We start from the raw sequence: 19701 nt of genomic DNA, 5'->3' as shown, positions 1-19701 counted from the left end.
AAGCACCATGCAAATAGCATGATCCATATGGACCACAGACATACAAGAAGATACATAGATAACAGGCAATAGAAAATAGGCTCCATTTAGCAAAGAAGCACAATAATTTTTCAAGTTAATCTCAATAACCTACCCGTCACCATCACCACTAATGGATGGTGCAGGAGCAGGGACAGTAACTGTGCCCACATTATCCAGTTTGATCTGAATGGTGGTACTTAAGGGGCTCTTCAGATACCTTCTTTCAATGTTCCGCTCCAAATCAGCCAGCCTGGTTACAGCTATATCTAGGGGGTTGTCACTCTTCCGTTCTAGTGCATTTACACTGTTTTCTTCTTCTCCAGTAAGTTCTCCATCATGCTCCTTGCACAATTTAGTAAATGATTTATGTTCAAAATATACCAAGTCCTCCCTTTCTGATGCAGGCTCTGGACACATCCAACCCTACATATCAAGAAAATAATGTCATTATGGTTTCTTCTTAAAAATGCCTGATGGGTGAATTACCTTTATTAAAAATACAGCAGCAGACACCGGCAGATATCAAGGATATTTACTAAAAGTTTTTAACCTCAGGTTTCCTAATGCTAGGTTAAAACAAGAACAAAAAAATTAAAAAACTAAAAGAAAAGAAAAAAGGACAAGAAAAAAGAAAAATTGAAAAAGAAAATTTATCTACTTTTGACATTATGAAAGATATAATAAAAATCAGCAAAGTATTCCAAAAGATTTTAGACAAATATGCTTATTAATTTCATGGGCCTACTTAGATGGAAATGTCTCAGTGGTCTGTGAACTTTGCTTTCTGTTTTCCTACTATCCCCTACTCTTCTATGCAGGTCCTTATACTCACCATTTTCCTTTAGTTGCAGGGGCTTTGCATAAACCTTTGTCATTATAGCTTTACCCTGTTTTTTTTTTTTTTCAACTGGTTTTTAATGTACTCATCCGCAGCTTTCAAAAATTTGCTTTAACATGAAAATCCCGTGAGGGGAATTCTTCCCTGACATCCTTCTGGAAGTAAGACCCCATTACATGCTCACATAGGACTATATGATGCTCCTTAGTCTCCTCAGGTCAATTTTATAGTAGCATTACTATTGAATAATTTCTTTCTACCTTAAAATTCCCGAAGGCAGGGACTATGCCTGTTTTTATTCATTTATCTCTAGTATAGTGAAGGCAAATAAAACATAGATATTGATTGAATAAATGAATGCTCTTATAACTTAGTTTACTTACATTGATCTTCTGAATCAAAATCTCAAAGATTCCCCACTTTTTAACAAAGTCTCAGATCTTTTTTTTAAAAAAAATATTTTTAGTTGTAGATGGACACAATACATTTATTTTTATGTGGTGCTGAGGATTGAACCCAGTGCCTCACATGTGCTAGACAAGTGCTCTACCACTGAGCTGAAACCCTAGCCCCAAAGTCTCGAATCTTATCAGGGCATTGAAGTACCTCAATCTACCTTTTTTTTTTTTTTTCCCATTCACACATCCTGTGCTGCAGTCAAATTTCATGATTCCTTGCTTCACAAACATGATACATTTCCTGATGCTGGTGCTCTCTCATGCTGGTTCCATTTCTTAGTACATATTCTCCAGTCTCTGACAAAACCTTAACTCAATTTCTACATGAAATCTTCCCTGAACTCTTCCATATCTCCATCAGAAGTCTTTATTTTTTAAATTCAGGTATTACTCTGTACTTCTCTATGATTAGAAGTTAATAATAGATTCTGCAATATGTATACATATCTTACCTTCCTCTTAAATACAAGCTTTCTGAGGGTAAGAAACCCTCAGAAGTTAGGTAATGTTAACCCTAACCACATTTTATTCAGTTTTGTGTTGTCTTCTGTCTGATATGAAATTGATATTTAACAAATGCATATTAAATGAAAAACAGAAAAAAACTTTTAAATTAAATCTCTTTAGAGATAATTATTTTATCCTATATATTAGGATTAAGCCTCTCCCTTTTTCTCAATAGGATATTTATATTCAGAAAAGGATGGAGCCCAGGTGTGTCTCAGTGGTACAGTGCTCACCAAGGATGGAATTATGTATGATACACATGAGTGCATTAGGTATAGTTCATGTCCAATGAACTTCCTTCCCACATTCTGAAAGAGATATGAAATTATTAAATAGAGAACACCATGCAAACATAGTATATCTTGATGTCTGCAAGGCAACTGACAAAAAAAAAAAAAAAAAAGACTAGCATTAGAAAAGCCTAGATGGTTGAAAACTATATCCAAAAAATTTGGTAATTAACAGACCTTGTCATTTCAGAAAAGGTCCTTAGTGCCACTTCCTAAAGGTTCTACATTTGATTTCTCTTGTTTATGAATAACTTAGTTGGTTCCTATAGACCTTCAGGTAATGTGAAAGTATGCAGGAATTTTATTTATTTATTTATTTGTTCTTTTGTTATCAATGACAGTAGAATGTATTTTAACATAGCATACATACATGGAGTATAACTTCCCATTCTGTGGTTGTACATGATGTGGAGTTATGTATCCATATATGAACACAGTAAAGTTATGTCGGATTCATTCTACTGTCTTTCCCATTCCTATTCCTCCTTCCTTCTTCCCCATCCACCTACCCCAATCCTGTGAACCTCCACTCCTCCCTCCACCCCCAACCCATCTATTGTGAGACACATAAGCAGAAATTTTAATACTGTTAATGAATAAAAATATTCATATGCTAAAAAGTATACTCAAATGAAATTAATAAAAATATAATCATGATAAATTCAAATGGCAGCTTTGAAGTTTAAGCAACTAATCACAAAAATACCACATGTGACAGAAGTCATTGAAAAGTATTCTGAAAGAGGCTCAGAGGTTTTTGTTACAGTGCCTATTAAGTAAAGTATGATGTGGAGGCTAAAAGGGTGGTACAAATTCAGATTGCATTAATAGAAGTATAATGCCAGCTGAAGGAGAATAAAATTCCCATGCATGCATTTAGACATCTCTGCATACATTTATGAATACAATATTTTAAGTGGATATTGATACTGGTGCCATTCAAAAGAGAATCATGAACCTGGAAACTATTCCATAGGACTAATGACTGAAGGAATTAATTAGCTTATAAAAGAAATGACTTAAAAGAGACTAAAGGGTGGTCTTTAGAGAAATGGAATTAGACATTTTCTATACTCAACACAGATCTAGGACTAGGACTCACAGATATTTCTACAATATAAAATATTAAATTATTAAAAATATTTGTAGAAATGAATGCACCTAAGTAGACCAAGGCCACTTGCTTAACCACCTGTGCCATTGCAATGACTAGTTCCCCAGGCTAAACATATAACTATTTTTTTTTTTGCAAAGCGGGTGGGGGGTTACTGGGGATTAAACTCAGGGGCACTCGGCACTCAACCACTAAGCCACATCCCCAGCCCGATTTTGTATTTTATTTAGAGATAGGGTCTCACTGAGTTGCTTAGCGCCTCACTTTTGCTGAGGCTGGCTTTGAGCTCACAATCGTCCTGTTACAGCCTCCTGAGCTGCTGTGATTTCAGGCATGTGTCATCAAACCTGGCTTTATGTAACTAATTTTTAAGAAAAAAATATGAAATCCTCTACAGATGTTAAAACAATGTTTTGTGGTTAACTTCATCACTTGTATTCTTAGACTTTTTAAGACTACTATAATTACAATTCAACTCTTAGAATAATACAAAATAATTCAGAAGTCCTTATTGTTAGGATGTTAAGACATCTTAAACAGCAAATCCCACTTAAGAACATTTAAGCAGCCAGCAATGTGAAGAAGTCCATGCACCAAAATCTGAGTATGTCATTAGGAAAATGTTTCAGGACTACCCTCTGACCAAACATAATTTTAAAAAGTTTAATGATATGCTTTCCCAACTGATGGTCAATTAGAATTGGCAAATTAGATGGAAAAAAAAGCTGAAGGAAAATAGGAAACATTTTAACTAGCAAGTAGTAACTGACCACAAGAGAGAACAAAAACAGAGAAGCAGATATGATAGCTTAGAAAGTAAGGTCCTGTACACCACATTTAGTTTAATGGCAAAACCTTTTCACCTTTCCTTAGGTAATCATTATCTAATAATTGGTCTTCATACTAAAGATCCTGTCACTGAGATAATTTAAATTACACTAATTATTCTCAATTTAAGAAGCCAGTAAAATGTATAACCTAAGAGATCCAACAAACATGTTAAAAATTATGGCACTAAATGGAATAATTTTCATTTCTGCAGAAAATTAACTTCGAGGAAGAGTTCATTTGTTAAAGATGCCAGATGAATGAGGCATTTTTATATTGTGTTATAGTATCAGGAAGAGGAGACATATAGTTTGCTAGCATGATAATTTAAGGAAATGATAAATTTAGCTTCCCAACATTGATAACTATGTTTGTGGCAAGAAAGGGATATTTTTTTTTACCTCTTGAAAACTATATTTTTTGAAGGTCCTTAAAACTAATTATGAAACAAAATTTTAATTATTATGATAGTATTAGGCCACAAATTTCTCAATCTGAATAAAATATGAAATTAAGTCAAATTAGAGAGACTAAATTTTGTGAAACTGCAGATGTGTCTGCTTTTCATGTTTATTCATTATCCATTTACTTGTACAGATAACAACACCTTATTATCAATTCAAGTAACCTTTACATCCCTGTTTGCAAGACCAAAAATTCTTGCACAAAAGTAAAGCTTTCTTTCTGCCTAATCACTTCTGATCATGGCCTATGACATGGTAATACCAATTTTAAACTACATAGAGTAAAAGGCTGACATATAAGACATTTGTATCCTGATCCTATATGAAATACTACAGTAGGAATTTGATGAGAGTTATTTTAGAACACTACATTTATCATGGGGAAAACGATGAATTTTGCTGGAGGTAAAGAACTCCATACCACAAATAATACCTGAATACCATTAAGGGGGTGACAAGATCTAGTAAAAAGCATGTAGGCTCTGGGTTAAACAGATTTAGTTTGAATCCACATTTAGCCACTTACTTATATGACTGTTGGCAGGTTACTTACTCTGAGCCTGGTTCCTTACCTGTAAGATGGGTAAAATTAACTGAGGACTATTTTAAGAATTAAATGAGATAAAGTGAAAACATTTAGTACAGTAACTGGCATATATTAGGCATAAAATAAATATTAGTTACCTTCCATTAGCCTAAAAACCAGATTTTATTCCAAGTGAATTTTACCTTCACTTGCAAACTTGCTGATGCAACTCTCCTTTCTAGATCTTCTACCTGTTGAAGGATACTCAAGTCCATTTCCATTGCTTGTTCTTCTACTGACCAGTTTTCCACAATATCTCGTGTTACCTGGCTTTCTTCATTTTCATTTAATTCAATAATAGCAACTACATTTGAAAAGAAATTCATTTTAAAATCCACTTTATTTTCCTCTCCTCAGTGATCAGAAAATGAATAAAATCATGTACATCTAACTTAACAATCATAAGCAGGCAGTTTACTCTAAAAAAGGAGAAACACTTTTTCTAAGAGACAATATTGTTCAGGTGCTAAAAATTATAATAAATACTTATTTAAGAAATTTAAATAGTTACTGTTGAGCAACATTGAAAAAACTAGCAATAATAGAATTAAGACGTATCAAAATGTTTTAGGATAAAAGAATTAACTGTTATAACTATACAAGAAAGCAGAAGTCTTTTAGGCACATACCATCCTTGTTCTTGATACATGCTTGAGTAATATAATCCAAGTGTTTCTGAATTTGTTTTTGTAATGCCTTTTCTCTGATTCCTCTGAGATGTAGCACCTTGAGCAAAGTTTTCAGGTCCTCCGGGTCAATAATCCTCCACCAACCAAACTGCATTTCTAAGTCAAAATATGTAGATCTTTTACAAATATTTTGAATAGGAAATAATGGCACAAAACAAATCTAAAGATTTATTAACTACATATAAACTCACAAGAGATTCAGTTATAAGAGTCCAAAATAATAAAATACAGTAAGTGGATATAAGCCATCTTAATGTACCTACCTTCTGGAATAGGTTTTGGACTAGGAAAATCTACTGGTTTTGCTACTTCAACAGCTGCAGGTTGAGTTGATGAGACCTTTTCATTCTGAGGTACTGGAGATTCACTTTTACTTGAAGCAACATTGGAAGTCAAGAATGAATTACCATTTCCTTCAGATAATCCCAACCCTGATCCCAGAGTAGGTAAAGGTGATGTAAATGGAATATTGGAAGTAAGCACACCAGTGGACCACCCACAAAACTGAAGTCCCATCATAGACACTCCGCTTTTCATCTGTAAAAACAAAACATTTTAAAGTAGATTAAGAACTTATGGAAAATGTCTAGAATCTGAAATTATTTTTCAATTCTGAAAAAAAATACTTTCATTTATCACAGGTGGAAGAAAACTAAATACATTAGAAACAGCAAGATTAAATTCCATGTTCTTATTTTGCTTTTAGATACACCGTAACAATAAGTTAAAAAGTAATTAAAGTGGACTTAAACACAGGTTAGAAACTGGTAGTTCTAATAAAGCTTGGGACAGAAATTCTGATTTGCTTCAGTTTTCAGGCTGTGACAGACTATATGACAGACTACTCAACTGATTCCCCTTAAGTGAAATCTTTATGGGGTCAAAGATTAAAGAAAGCAATATCACAATGAGTTTCAGTTAGTGGTACTAACCTGAAGAGGTGATACAGCAAATGGATTTAGGCCAACAGGATTCTGAGAAGATGATCCAAGAAGAGGAGCTGGGGCAGGTGAAGGTGACTTGGATGGTGGCTGAGACTGAGGAGTCACTAAAGAAGTTGACGTATCCGCATGGGTAAGTGAAGTATCATCACAAGGCGTTCTTGGCAAAAGGCTAAACCATTGTCTATTCTTTTCAGTCAGTGTTTTTAACAATTGGTCATTGGGGAGAGGACTATAGAATTTCCCTGGACCACCTGAACCAGTGTTAAACAGATTAGAGTCTGTCTTCTCCATGTTGCTTTGTGATGCTGTTGATGGAATGCTGCTCACTGAATGTTTTCCACTATTTTGATAAGACAGTGTGCACCCATTTGCACTAACATTTGGTTTGGAGGTCACAATGTCTGACTCAGGAGGCATCTTAGCTACTTCCAAAAGCTTGCTTAATTTGGAAAAAGAGCCAGGTTTCTGAAGAAACAGATTTGTGTTATCTTTTTCTTTAAGATCTTCCTTTTGCTCACAGTGATCTGTATTTGAACAATTTAAAGTATCCCCAGAAGTCTCAAACATTTCTTCTTTGATTTGGATACTTTCTGCCTTTTTAAGTTTTTCTCTTTCTTTTGCAATTTCTTCTAGTCCTACAAAAACAAAATGTGTTATGAAAATCAGTTATTCCAAGTCAAACCAATATTGTAATTAAATTTTATTATTTATGAAATTATATGCATAAATATTTAAATAACCTTTTCTAGATGACCTAATAATACTCTCCAGATTCTCATTTTATAGGTTATTTTTCCATTATTGGAAAATTAATAAAAGCCCTATTTCACAGAAAAAATCATGAGTGACAGTTTAGTATAAAACTTCTAGAAATTCTCTGTCCTTAAGCCTATATAGCTAAAAAGAGGGCATCTTGTCAAAGAATAGTCTAATCTACCTGTTTTACTGAATAATACTCTATAAACACCTTGCTGTGTCAATATAAATTTTAATAGCTACAGAGTATTCAATGGGTTACATCATAATTTAAATAGCCAATCTTCTACTGATAGACATTAATAGGTCTCAATTTTTCACCATTATTAGCAATTCTGTTATGATGAATGATCTTGTATCTGCATTTCTGTTTTTCTTTTCTTTTCTGATTTATTTCCTTGGGATAAATATGTAGGGGAAAAACTCATTGAGTGTTAAGATACATACTTTTCAGAGTTTTAAACATATATTGTCAAAATGCCCTCTACACTGTCTGGATCAAAATATACTCATACCAGATGAGAACATCTGTCTGCCTACACCCTCAATGAAACTGGATGCTATCAATATTTCTTGTCTTTGCCAATATCTAGGAGGTGAAAATCTCAGTCACATTATTTCTGATCACTAGTAAGGCTGAATATTTTTTCATAGGTTTACTGACATTATTTCTGCTTTGTGAACTTCTGGTTCATGTTTTTTTCCATCACATAAAAATAATTTATAGGAATTCCTTTAAAAATATAAATCCAGCCAGGCATAGTGGTGCATGCCTATAATCCCAGCAACTCCAGAGGCTGAGGCAGGAGAATTCCAAGTTTGAGGCCAGTTTCAGCATCTTAGTGAGGCCCTAAGCAATTTAGTGAGATCCTGTCTCAAAATAAAAAAATTTAAAAAGGGCTGGGGATGTGGCTCAGTTATTAAGCGTCCCTCCCTGTTCAATCCCTGGTAGCTAAATAAATAAATAAAAGTAAAACCCACTACTTTATTCAATATGTTTAAAAGTTCTCACATTCTCTCTTGAAATTAGTTTTTAACTGAAATTAAATCCTATACATTACACTTATATTTCTGACAAATATAAACTAACAGGACTAGATTTACTCTTATGAAACATTCACAAGCAGAAAAAAACATGAAACAACAGTTTGCAAGAAATGGATATCACATAACAAAGCTGAAAAAATCAGTAAGCCCTATAATTGCCCCAGAACATTGCTTTGGGATAGGTTCCACATGCAACACAGAGAGGGAGAATCCAGAAGGAGTCTGGCAGACTAAGGGGAGTATTGGGAGGAAAGGGGAGTCTATTCTGGAAAGAAGAGAGCTGTCTATTCTGCAAAGAGAGAACTCTGGAGATCTGCAGAAGGATCTCTTGAGTATTCAGATGAGGAAGATCAGTACACATGTAAGGAACCCACTAGAGGTCAGGGGAAAAAAAACATATGAAAGGTTTATAGGTGACAGTGCGAAGTGTACACACAGGCTGGTAATATTGCTGTTCCTACAACCAGAATGGTAAGCCTCAAGATTCATAGGCATTAGTTACTCAGAAGGATCCTGCTTCAGTGGCAGGGGATAATTATCCTAGACTTGAGTAATGTTCTAGTTTAGCCTAACAAATTTTAAATACAAGATATGAAAGGATCAATCTTTTTCCAAGTAACTTAACTGTTTCTCAGTTTAAGAAGCTCAAGAGTATTTATAGGAATTTAAAAACATCCAACACCCCAAACAAGATAAAATCCATAATGTCTGGTGTCCAATAGAAATGTCATGGCTTTCTAGAAAGGTAGCAAACAGGGGTGGAAGAATTTTTCCTTAGAGGCAGAGATTAATTCACTTGGCAGAGTTAGAATGATCTTAGTAGCTATGCCTGAAGATGGCAAAAACATGATAAACTAAAGACGCTGATTAGTGGTTTGAAATTTGGTTCTATCCCACTTCTTAATCAGCTTAAAGACTTTCATGAGTCCTGAGGAGGAGGGTGAACTAAAAAGGGTAACAGATGCCCTGTTAGGAGGGAATACAGGGGAAACTCCACTGACTCTTTGTTATAATATATGAGGCAACTTATCACTTTAGATATGAAGCCAGTTGCTGTGAAGCCTGGCACAGAGGAGCCCGAGTATGATCAACAGCAGGAGGAAATTCATCAGCTTTTAGAGCAAGACCCTGTTAAACAATGAGCAGTCTGGGTTGACTAATAGTACTGGGGCATATGTTGCCACTCTGTTTCTGGTCTGGATGCATGGTAACAATGATAATCCATATCCCACTGGGGTGATTTCCCTGAGTCTCTTGGAATGTAATCTGAACTAGATCTACAGAGGATGTAGCTATCCTGAGACAACTAGCTGTGTTAGTATGATTATAAGACAACCCAGGTTCTGAGAGGACCAGACTAGATAACATGATGTTAGCACAGAGAATGTTGAATAACTGATTCAGAGCAGGTCTTTCTAAGTGGACAATGACTTTGATTTTATTTCTTCACCTGGGAGATACTGTTAGAAATGAAATAGTTCGGAGCTGGGGTTGTAGCTCAGTGGTTGAGTGCTTGTGTAGCACATGTGAGGCACTTGGTTCAGTCCTCACCACCAATAAAAATAAATAAATATAGGTATTGTATCCATCTACAACTAAACAACAACAACAACAAAATAAATGAAATAGTTCTTTTAGATCATTCATGTTTTGTCATAGGGCAGGAAATGGAAAGAGAGAGCTTAATTAGTGGCACAGGTTTCTGCTCCAAATGAAAGAAGGAACTAAGAAGAGGATAGATTGACTAGAGTTCTTGTGATGTCTTCTTCACATCAATAAATGTTGTATTGCTCATAAACAGAAAGAATGACAAGACAGAAATTGAGGGGTTGCCTAATTTTAGAATGTGGGAATGTGGTTCTATCCCAAAACTTGAAAGGCCCATTGAGACTATGAAAAAGAGACGTATGTGGGCTGGGGATGTGGCTCAAGCGGTAGTGCGCTCGCCTGGCATGCGTGCTGCCCAGGTTCGATCCTCAGCACCACATACAAACAAAGATGTTGTGTCCGCCGAAAACTAAAAATAAATAAATAAATAAATATTAAAAAAATTTCTCTCTCTCTCTCTTTAAAAAAAAAAAAACAGACATATGAGACAGATTATCAAATAGTTTATAGGCTCTAGCAATTGCTAGGAGAGATGGAATCATTAGATGATTAGATATAGAAGGTCCACAGGAGGATTATTAAGCTTCATTCCCACAAACCCTGTAAGGATGCAAAGAATAGAGCCAAAGAAAGTATGTTGTATCATCTGGATTCTTAATATGGGATCAGAGACAGGAATACTCATGGTTATTAGCTCTACTTCATGATTTGATTTAACTCTTTATGCCAAGCTTATTTGTTTCTAAAGCTGAGTTCTTCTAAATGGAGTAAGGACGGGGCTGAGTTCCTGGTTTCCCCTCTAAGAGGTCATTAAACATACACCTCAGATCATCATGCTGGAAAGGAGAAAAGCCTCAGAAATTTATGAGACTGCTAGAAATGCAGGACTAAGTATCTATTATTCTGAAAAACAATAGATCCTTATTGAAAGAGCTCTGGAAAACTGGTTCCTCTACTGGGATTTGGGTTCAGTATTACTTAGGGTTGAAAGACTGAATCATAATCACTGTAAAAGCTTCTGGACTTATTTTTTTTTTGGTGCAGTATTAGGAATTGAACCCAGGGATGTGTTACCACTGAGCCACATCCCCAACATTTTATTTTTATTTTGAGACAGGGTCTCACTAAATTGCTTAGGCTGGTCACAGACTTGTGATCCTCCTGCATCAACCTCCTGAGTTTCTGGGATTACAGGTATATGTCACTGTACTCAGCTGCTTATGGACTTTTTTGTGTGAACTCTAGTTATTCCTTTATCAGACTACATTAACTGGCAAGAAAATACTGGTTATTTAAATCCCAAACAAGTAGGTCCATATATCAGCTGAACATATTTACTGTGACCTCTGCTGGTAACTTCTATAACTATTGGCCATGTATATTAACAAAACCCACCATATTTATAAGGCCTGACAACACTGTATGACAATGTTTCACCCCTACTGGAGAAAGAGACTGCATTTCTTATATAAGAATAGATTCAAGCAGGGGTAATCAGCAGCTTTATTTCAAACCTGAACAACCCTGTTTGGCTGTTTCACACTAGAAATGTAAGTATGTGTATAAGTCTCCACCAAAGAGACTCTGAAAGCATTTGTTAGTTTGTGGATATTTCACTTCCTCAAGCTGATGAATGATATATACCTTTTTTGGATGTGAAATTGCTGTGCCTCTTGCATGTGCAGACAATATACATACCATTAAGATGGAGACATTTCAGAATAGTATTCTGAAAGATGGCTCCACCAACTCCTTCAACAATGACTGGTCTGGGATTCCTCTGCTTTTTAAACTTTGAACAACTGCTTATACCTCATATAGGTCCTTCAATCTTGGTGAAGTTCTTTAGACTCAAAAGTCAATGAGCAGAAATGGAGGATTATACCTCAAAGTTTCTTTCCTCTTTTGTACTTGTCATGATTTCAATAGATGCTAAAAGGTTGTTGTGGCTTTCATATTACAAATGAATGAATGAATATACATTTGGATTCTCTCCTGCTTTCCTGATGGCACTTGCTAGCCATACCCACAAGAAGGGGAATTTTGACATTCTTACTCCAAAGAGCTCTAAATCTTTGTTGTATGCTTATTTTAAAAGTGGGAGATTTTTCCTGTAGTCCTTATATCCATAGAGCACCTCGAATCTGGAGGACACTTTTGGTGAAAATATGACAACTCCTGGTTTCATGTTAAAGTTTCTGTTCCAGAGGAAAAGGACAGACCATATGAACACTGCAGAAGATACTAATGGACTTGGGCATAAACTTGCCTGACCAAAGAAGGTGCAAGGGTGGTTGGAATGTAAGTAACTCACTTCACCTTTCTTACAGACATTAACAAACTCTGCACTCACTCAATGACATAATACAAAGCTACGACAATACTGAATTTGTCATCCTCAACCTATTTGCCTGCAGAGTACCTTCCAGATGTCTACTCCAAGGTACACCACAGAAATTACTGTTATCTGGTCCTCATTTGCCTGGCCTTCTATAATTCTGTTCTTATTAATTACATTATATAAAACTCTCTTTACCTTCTCAAGTGAAAAGAAACACTCTTATCTAGACTTCCAGTGTACCCAACATCAGGGTTACTGAAAAGTGGCACAAAACTCTCAACCAAATACTTCTACTTCAGACCTCCAGTTGAGTCCAACTAATAGCATACTGGCAGTATGCTAACTCCAGGGAAAAATAAATGAGAAGTGGATAGAACATGTAGCATTGACAAGGTCAGTGATCACAGGCTAGAACTCTAGGTGCTTCCTATGTGAAAGGTAGGCTCTTCTTGCTTCCCACCTGGATATATAATACTACACACTTTAGAAGTAACTAGGAGACATTTTGTAGTGACTCAAAACCCAAAGGGCACTGTTGAACTTTTCAGCTGTGGTCTTTAGTACCAGCATCAGAGCTTCCCTGCAGGTGTAAGGGATACAGGCTTTTATTACTTTGCACAAGGACTTTTTTCTTGAATATGCTCCTCTGAAGCAGAGGTCTGACCATAACCAGCTATCCTGGGGGGAACAATTGAGAAGCCATGGCTCTTATCTCTTAACAAATCAGCATCAAATTTTTGGCCCAAATAGTATTATATAATTGTGTAGCTCTGGACCATTTGTTGGATATAAGGCCAAATGACTCAGGCAAGCTCTACACTTCCTAATGTGGCAACATGTTGTTTGCTTTGGAATTTGTCTGGTTATGTCTCTTTTAGCACTGTCAATGAATACTGAAAGCATTATTTAAACATACAATTGAGCTGGTATGGTGGTGTATGCCTACAGTTCCAGCTATTTAAGAGGCTGACGCAGGAGGATTGCAAGTTTGAGGTGAGCCTCGGCAACTTAGCAATACTGTCTCAAAAAATAAAAAGAGATGGGATATACCCAGTGGAAGAGTGTTTGCCTAGCATATTCTGGGTTCAATCCTTAGTACTGGGGGGGTGGGGACACCCAGCTGGTTCCTGTTCCAAATGAGCTACCCCAAGGGTCAGGGGGTGGACTGAAAGGGAATAAGCCATTAGTTTTTAGCTAAAGGTCATGATCCTTCCTTTCCCCCAAGACCAGCAAGCTAGCTTAGCCACTGATGTAGTTGAAAGAGGAACAACAGAATCCTTAGCCGATGTTAGCACTGTTCCTGGGCCCTTGGTATACAGACACTGGCCCTGGTATTCATACCCCTAGCTCAGGGGTCCTCTATTATTTCTCAGAAAAATAAAGGATTTTGTATCTTTCTTAGACTGATCTAAAATGTACAATGCTATGAAAGGCAGGGGTTCTCTCTCAGAATGGTCTTCTTGCTTGTTGAATTTGTTACTGGAGAGGGCACATCCCCCGTGGAACCACTATCAAGGCTCAGGAGATTCTGTGTGCTCTGTTAATAAACTTTGTTGTTATACATGGTATAAAGTACCATATAGAATAAAAAGTAATACAAATTAGATTATAAGATTTAAATAATATAAGTAAATAGTAATAATAAGTAGAGCAATGTGCCAAAATAATGTCATTATTAATTATTTGGTTTTCTAGGAGTATACACATAGTAAAAATTAGTTCCACTTAAATAAGCTGGAAAGTTCATGGAAGGGTTAGGGTTTCAGCTATATCAAAAAAGATAAATAAAATTTAGATGGTTGAAGAAAAGGCAGATTATTGTTATAATGACCAGGATTGGCCAAGCACAGTAACACAGAGACATAGGAGGAGGAATACACGTGTTGAGCAATAGTAAGTAGGTAGATTGACCAAGCTGAATTATTTTTCATTATTGTTGTTGTTATTATTATTATTATTGTTGTACTGGGGAATCAAACCAGGCAAACATTTTACCACTGAGCTATACCCAGTCCTTTTTATTTTTGAGATAGAGTCTTGTAAAATTTCATAGGCTGGCCCTGAACTTGTGATCCTTCTGCCTTGGCCTCCTGAATAGCTTGGATTAAATGCTTGTGCTACCACTCCTGGCTTGGCTTAGGTGAATTTTTATTAGAGAACAGTGCAAAGATAGTTTGAAGTCAGATTGGTACACAGACTTGGATGCTAAGTACAGATTTATTACATCATCCTATAGGCAATAGGGTGTCATTCAAGATTTTGGAGTAGGTGGTGAAAGAACATAACAGAATGAGGGAATTGTACATAGAGAAATTGAGGAGGATTGTAATAACTGAGTTATGTATTGATAAAGGACTAATATCAGTATGTTGCAAAGGGACTGATAATTTCAGTATTTTGAAAGAAAAGCTGATGTCCTAGATAACTTCAGGTTCACATGCCCAGAGAGTGATGTGGCTCTTAATCAAACTGAAGAATATTTAATGGTATGGGACAGGGCTCAGATTGGTCTTGTTTAAGAATCTCAGGTGATTCTAATCAAACCAATGTAAACAGCTACTCACTTGGGCATTTCTTTATCTGTTCTTAAGCTTTAGCAGGCTCTGCACTCCAAATGACTCACAATATTTTCATTTTTATTTAGATTTCTATACTAAAACTTTTATTAAATTTCATTACAAACAACCCTTCTTCTTGACTCTGATTTTGTTTAAGGCATCACAATTTTTTATACTGAGGATCAAGTCATCAAATTTATCTCTGATTCCACTTTTCCTACATCACCCTCAATAATTTCTTAGAGCAATCTTCAAGATCTCTTTCTTTGTTCCTGTTACCTCTGTTTATACTTTTCAGCCAAGCTTCTGGAATGATCTCATCACTAGCTTCTCTATCCTTTCTTATTCCAATCTAATGTGTAGGTTTGCTGCCAGGGTATTTATTTTTGTGTAGTTACCCTGCCTAAATTAGTCCTCAAAGAGGTCACATCTAGAGGCAGAGATGCCCATGTGTGCCAGAAACTACAATGAAATAATAATGGTCTTGTTGCTTGTTGAATTAAGTAGGCTAGAAAACCTTTCCCTTCCTTGAGATTTTTAAGCCCTTGCTTTTATCGTTGATGGCTCTGAGCTTTTATTCTTTAATTTACAGAATGCCCCAGTATTCACCAAAGTTGCTGGTTCTGTATTGGAAAGCAAATGTACAGGACAAAGACCTAATTAGAAAGACTAAGGTTTCCCCAAATTTATTGATCAGAACAAATCAGTTTTTGTTAGATATTGGGTTTTACACAAAATTTTCATTAAAAGGTTGATTCTACTACTAAAAGAAAAAGCTTAAACAACCGCCTTGTTTATTATTTCTACTATAATCATCTATGTGATTACCTAATCTTTTCTCACATTGGACTATAAATGCTACATGGCATGGATTATGTTTCATATAACTTTGTGCTTCCTGCTGTGCCTACCTAGCTCACAGTGGGTACTTGAAAAATATGTTGAAAGAAGTTTATGCCTCCACATACCACCATGGGTCAATTGCCACATGACAAAATTTATAAGCATTGGCATAACACTTTTGGCCCCATCAGAATTCAGACATTTGAAAATGCCCAGACATAGAGTTCTGAAAAGTTCAATATGAGAAAGTTCACTGAGCATAAATATACAGCATACTGTGCCAGTTAATGTAGCAGAAATGAAGCCAGCAAAATAGTCTAAAGGTGTATTAGGAAAGATTAGTGGTAACACAAAAATCAAGAAAGGAAGATGTGATCACAAATTTCAAATATGAACAAGATTTTGAAATGAATGAGGATTATAATAAGGACCTTAATAGAAAGTTATCTGCAGGGGTACTGTCGGGATGAATGCTTTTTGAGAAAATTAAAGAATAAGCCTCATAATTGAAAGTTTGAAATTGGAAAAAAAGAAATCCTAGTGCAGCATCTAAAGGTTAGGCAAGACCATTTGACCCAGCTATTCCCCTTCTCGGTCTATTCCCTAAAGACCTAAAAAGAGCATGCTACAGGGACACTGCTACATCGATGTTCATAGCAGCACAATTCACAATAGCAAGACTGTGGAACCAACCTAGATGCCCTTCAATAGATGAATGGATAAAAAAAATGTGGCATTTATACACAATGGAGTATTACTCTGCATTAAAAAATGAGAAAATCATAGAATTTACAGGGAAATGGATGGCATTAGAGCAGATTATGCTAAGTGAAGCTAGCCAATCCCTAAAAAACAAATGCCAAATGTCTTCTTTGATATAAGGAGAGTAACTAAGAACAGAGTAGGGTCGAAGAGCGTGAGAAGAAGATTAACATTAAACAGGGATGAGAGGTGGGAGGGAAAGGGAGAGAGAAGGGAAATTGCATGGAAATGGAAGGAGACCCTCAGAGTTATACAAAAGTACATACAAGAGGAAGTGAGGGGAAAGGGAAAAATAATACAAGGGGGACAAATGAATGTCAGTAGAGGGGGCAGAGAGAGAAGAGGGGAGGGGAGGGGAGGGGAGGGGGGATAGTAGAGGATAGGAAAGGCAGCAGAACACAACAGACACTAGTATGGCAATATGTAAATCAATGGATGTGTAACTGATGTGATTCTGCAATCTGTATATGGGGTAAAAATGGGAGCTCATAACTCACTTGAATCAAAGTGTGAAATATGATATATCAAGAACTATGTAATGTTTTGAACAGCCAACAATAAAAAATTAAAAAAAATAAATAAATAAAATAAAATCCTAAAAAAATAAAAATAAAGGTTAGGCAAGATCTGTGTCCACTAAACAAGAAACAGAATACCTTATGTTTAGTGTCAGAAAGACTGACAGAAGAAAAATCAGGGGCAAGAAGGAAATATCTATCAGTGAAAGGAGCATTATGTGTTCAAAAGGAATAGAAATCAAGATTTTACAATGTTTATTAATAAAGCACGCTTGATTATGAACGGACAAAATACACTGAAAAAGTAACAGGGTTTGAAAAAATACGGTTTCTTATTTGAGATTGTACTTTGTAACAGATTAATAGTTCCTACCTTCACCACTTTCCATGCCTTCTACAAAAATCCCCCCACACTGGGGAAGAATCCAGTATCTGCGTCTGTAACGATCCTGGCCGAACATCATCGAACGTAATGAATGAGAAGCATCGAAGAGCTTCCTTCTGTACTGACTTTGTTGCTGTTAAAAAACAGTATGTATAATTACATTATGGATGCTAAAGGCTTTAAAAATTAACAGATGGGCGACTTTAAACCTATTATGATTTTAAAGTGGATAAATTTCACTACTGGGAAAAGATAGCAAAAGGTTAAATATGACATGGTTGACTTCAATTTTAGTAACATTTATAAAGACAAATTATTTTCAGGAAAAATGGAATATTTTATTCCCCTAGATTAAAAGGATAAGTTTCATTTTCTCAGGTATCTTATAGTAGATCATGCCTTAACATGTAAAACATGATCTTATATGTGATCATTTTTTTGAGCCAAAGCAAAATGGCTCAATTCTATAGATCATTAGAGAGAGGGTAAGACCAACAATACTTATATATGTAATTGACCAAGGCTATATTTGCTTATTTTTGTATTCATGCTACAAATCTAGGTGACATTTGACTAAATTTTGAGATAGATCTGTGAATTGTCATTAAAATATACAGGCATCTCAATACTCATAAAAATTCATTTTTTCTTATAAAAAGTTCATTGGAAATTTCACTAATGCTATTGAAATTTGGTTTTTAATGGCAATTATATAAATATGTACTATTTAGAAATCCAATGCAAATAAAATCCAAATTTTTAAATTGTAATAATTTAAAAATTATTTTAAATTATTACAAATGTAATAATTTAAAATAAAACCTATGATGCCGGAATAATTACTATGAAACTCAACTACATTTTTTAAATATTTATTTTTTAATTGTAGTTAGACACAATACTTTTATTTTATTTATTTATTTTTATGTGGTGCTGAGGATTGAACCCAGTGCCTCACATGTGCTAGGTGAGCGCTCTACTGCCCAGCCCCTCAACTACATTTTTTGAGTAATTAATTTCAAGAAATAAAGCCATGCCTTTATTGATACTTTGTACTTATATGAAGAACTGAAGAATATAGAACCTTTTCTTCACAGATTCTGATTAGGCTCAATAACAGGCTTTTAACTTTGGCATTAATATTTTTTTACATTAATATTTTAAGGTTTAATTATGAGAATTTTTCAAGAGTTCTTCATTTTAATTACAAAAAACTTCTTTTGACTTGGTAGTAAGAAAAGCTAATCCCATTCAATATATATTTTTAAAACACTACAAAAAAATGGAAACATTAATCTGCAAAGTGCTTACTTTACTCAGTTTTTCAATCTGTTTTTCTAGCTCTTCAACACTTGCTGCTTGGTCACCTTCATCCTATACATAATAAAATACAATATATCATTCATCTGCTTTTAAGATATATGTATTAAATTGGACTCCCCCCAATGAATGCCTTCTATATGAAAAGTACTAGCAGAAGCCCTGAGGAAAGGATTAAGACTCAGTTCTTGTTGTCTAAGAGACATAAAACATTAAACAAAGCAAAACATCAAATAGTAGGGACCTTAAGTTATCAGGAGTCATGGGAGTCTAGTGGAAATCTACACAAATAGAGGCTATATCGAAAAAGTCATGTTTTAAATAGTGACTAAAGCATGGTTAAGAACTTATGAATCAGAGAAAAAAAGAAAACATTCCAGAAAGAGTTTGACATACTATCACATGAAAACATAAGATGGAGAAGGGGCAAGATGGGTTTAGGGTCATATTGTGCAGCATTGTAAATGCCTGGCAGTGGACAACAATATAATCCTTTGAGGGAAGTTAAACATCAGAACTGTGCTTTACAAAGATTAATTGAGATATAAAGTGTCCTGGAGCAGAGAAGGACTAAAATGGGCAAAACTAGCTAGTTAACTATCATAATGACTCAAGGAAGAGAGGGGATATAGGCCTTTCAAGGGTGTAGGGTAAGAGAAATGAAGGAAAGAATATATTATGATATTAAGGTGTTACCTAGGAGATCAGAAAAATAAGGGTACTATATTAGCCAAATAAATCATCTTTAGAGTGAAGATAAATTGTTTTGAACTTATTAAGCCTTTAGAGTAAAAATAGTACCCCAAACTTTGTACATAAATAGA

The 19701-nt window shown here is 35.2% G+C and overlaps 1 protein-coding gene across 10 annotated transcripts in view; it reads right to left on the bottom strand.

Annotated features, from left to right (window-relative positions):
• Baz2b (bromodomain adjacent to zinc finger domain 2B) overlaps window positions 1-19701 on the bottom strand; it is a 351303-nt gene that overhangs the window by 13772 nt on the left and 317830 nt on the right. For 5 of the 10 annotated variants that reach the window (XM_071619137.1, XM_071619138.1, XM_071619139.1 and 2 more), the window contains 7 exons: window positions 18869-18931; window positions 17546-17690; window positions 6728-7374; window positions 6059-6332; window positions 5736-5891; window positions 5250-5410; window positions 134-444 (listed from right to left, as the gene is read on the bottom strand). In XM_071619137.1, coding sequence (XP_071475238.1) covers window positions 134-444; window positions 5250-5410; window positions 5736-5891; window positions 6059-6332; window positions 6728-7374; window positions 17546-17690; window positions 18869-18931 — 1757 coding nt within the window. Of the gene's footprint in view, window positions 1-133; window positions 445-5204; window positions 5411-5735; window positions 5892-6058; window positions 6333-6727; window positions 7375-17545; window positions 17691-18868; window positions 18932-19701 lie in introns of those variants that run through there. The other 5 variants (XM_071619140.1, XM_071619142.1, XM_071619143.1 and 2 more) reach the window with 2 other exon arrangements.

This window comes from Marmota flaviventris, chromosome 11 (genome assembly GCF_047511675.1).
Source record: "Marmota flaviventris isolate mMarFla1 chromosome 11, mMarFla1.hap1, whole genome shotgun sequence".
In the NCBI taxonomy this organism is placed as follows: domain Eukaryota; kingdom Metazoa; phylum Chordata; class Mammalia; order Rodentia; family Sciuridae; genus Marmota; species Marmota flaviventris.
Note: the sequence above shows the minus strand (reverse complement) of the source record. Positions and strands in the feature narration are given on the sequence as shown.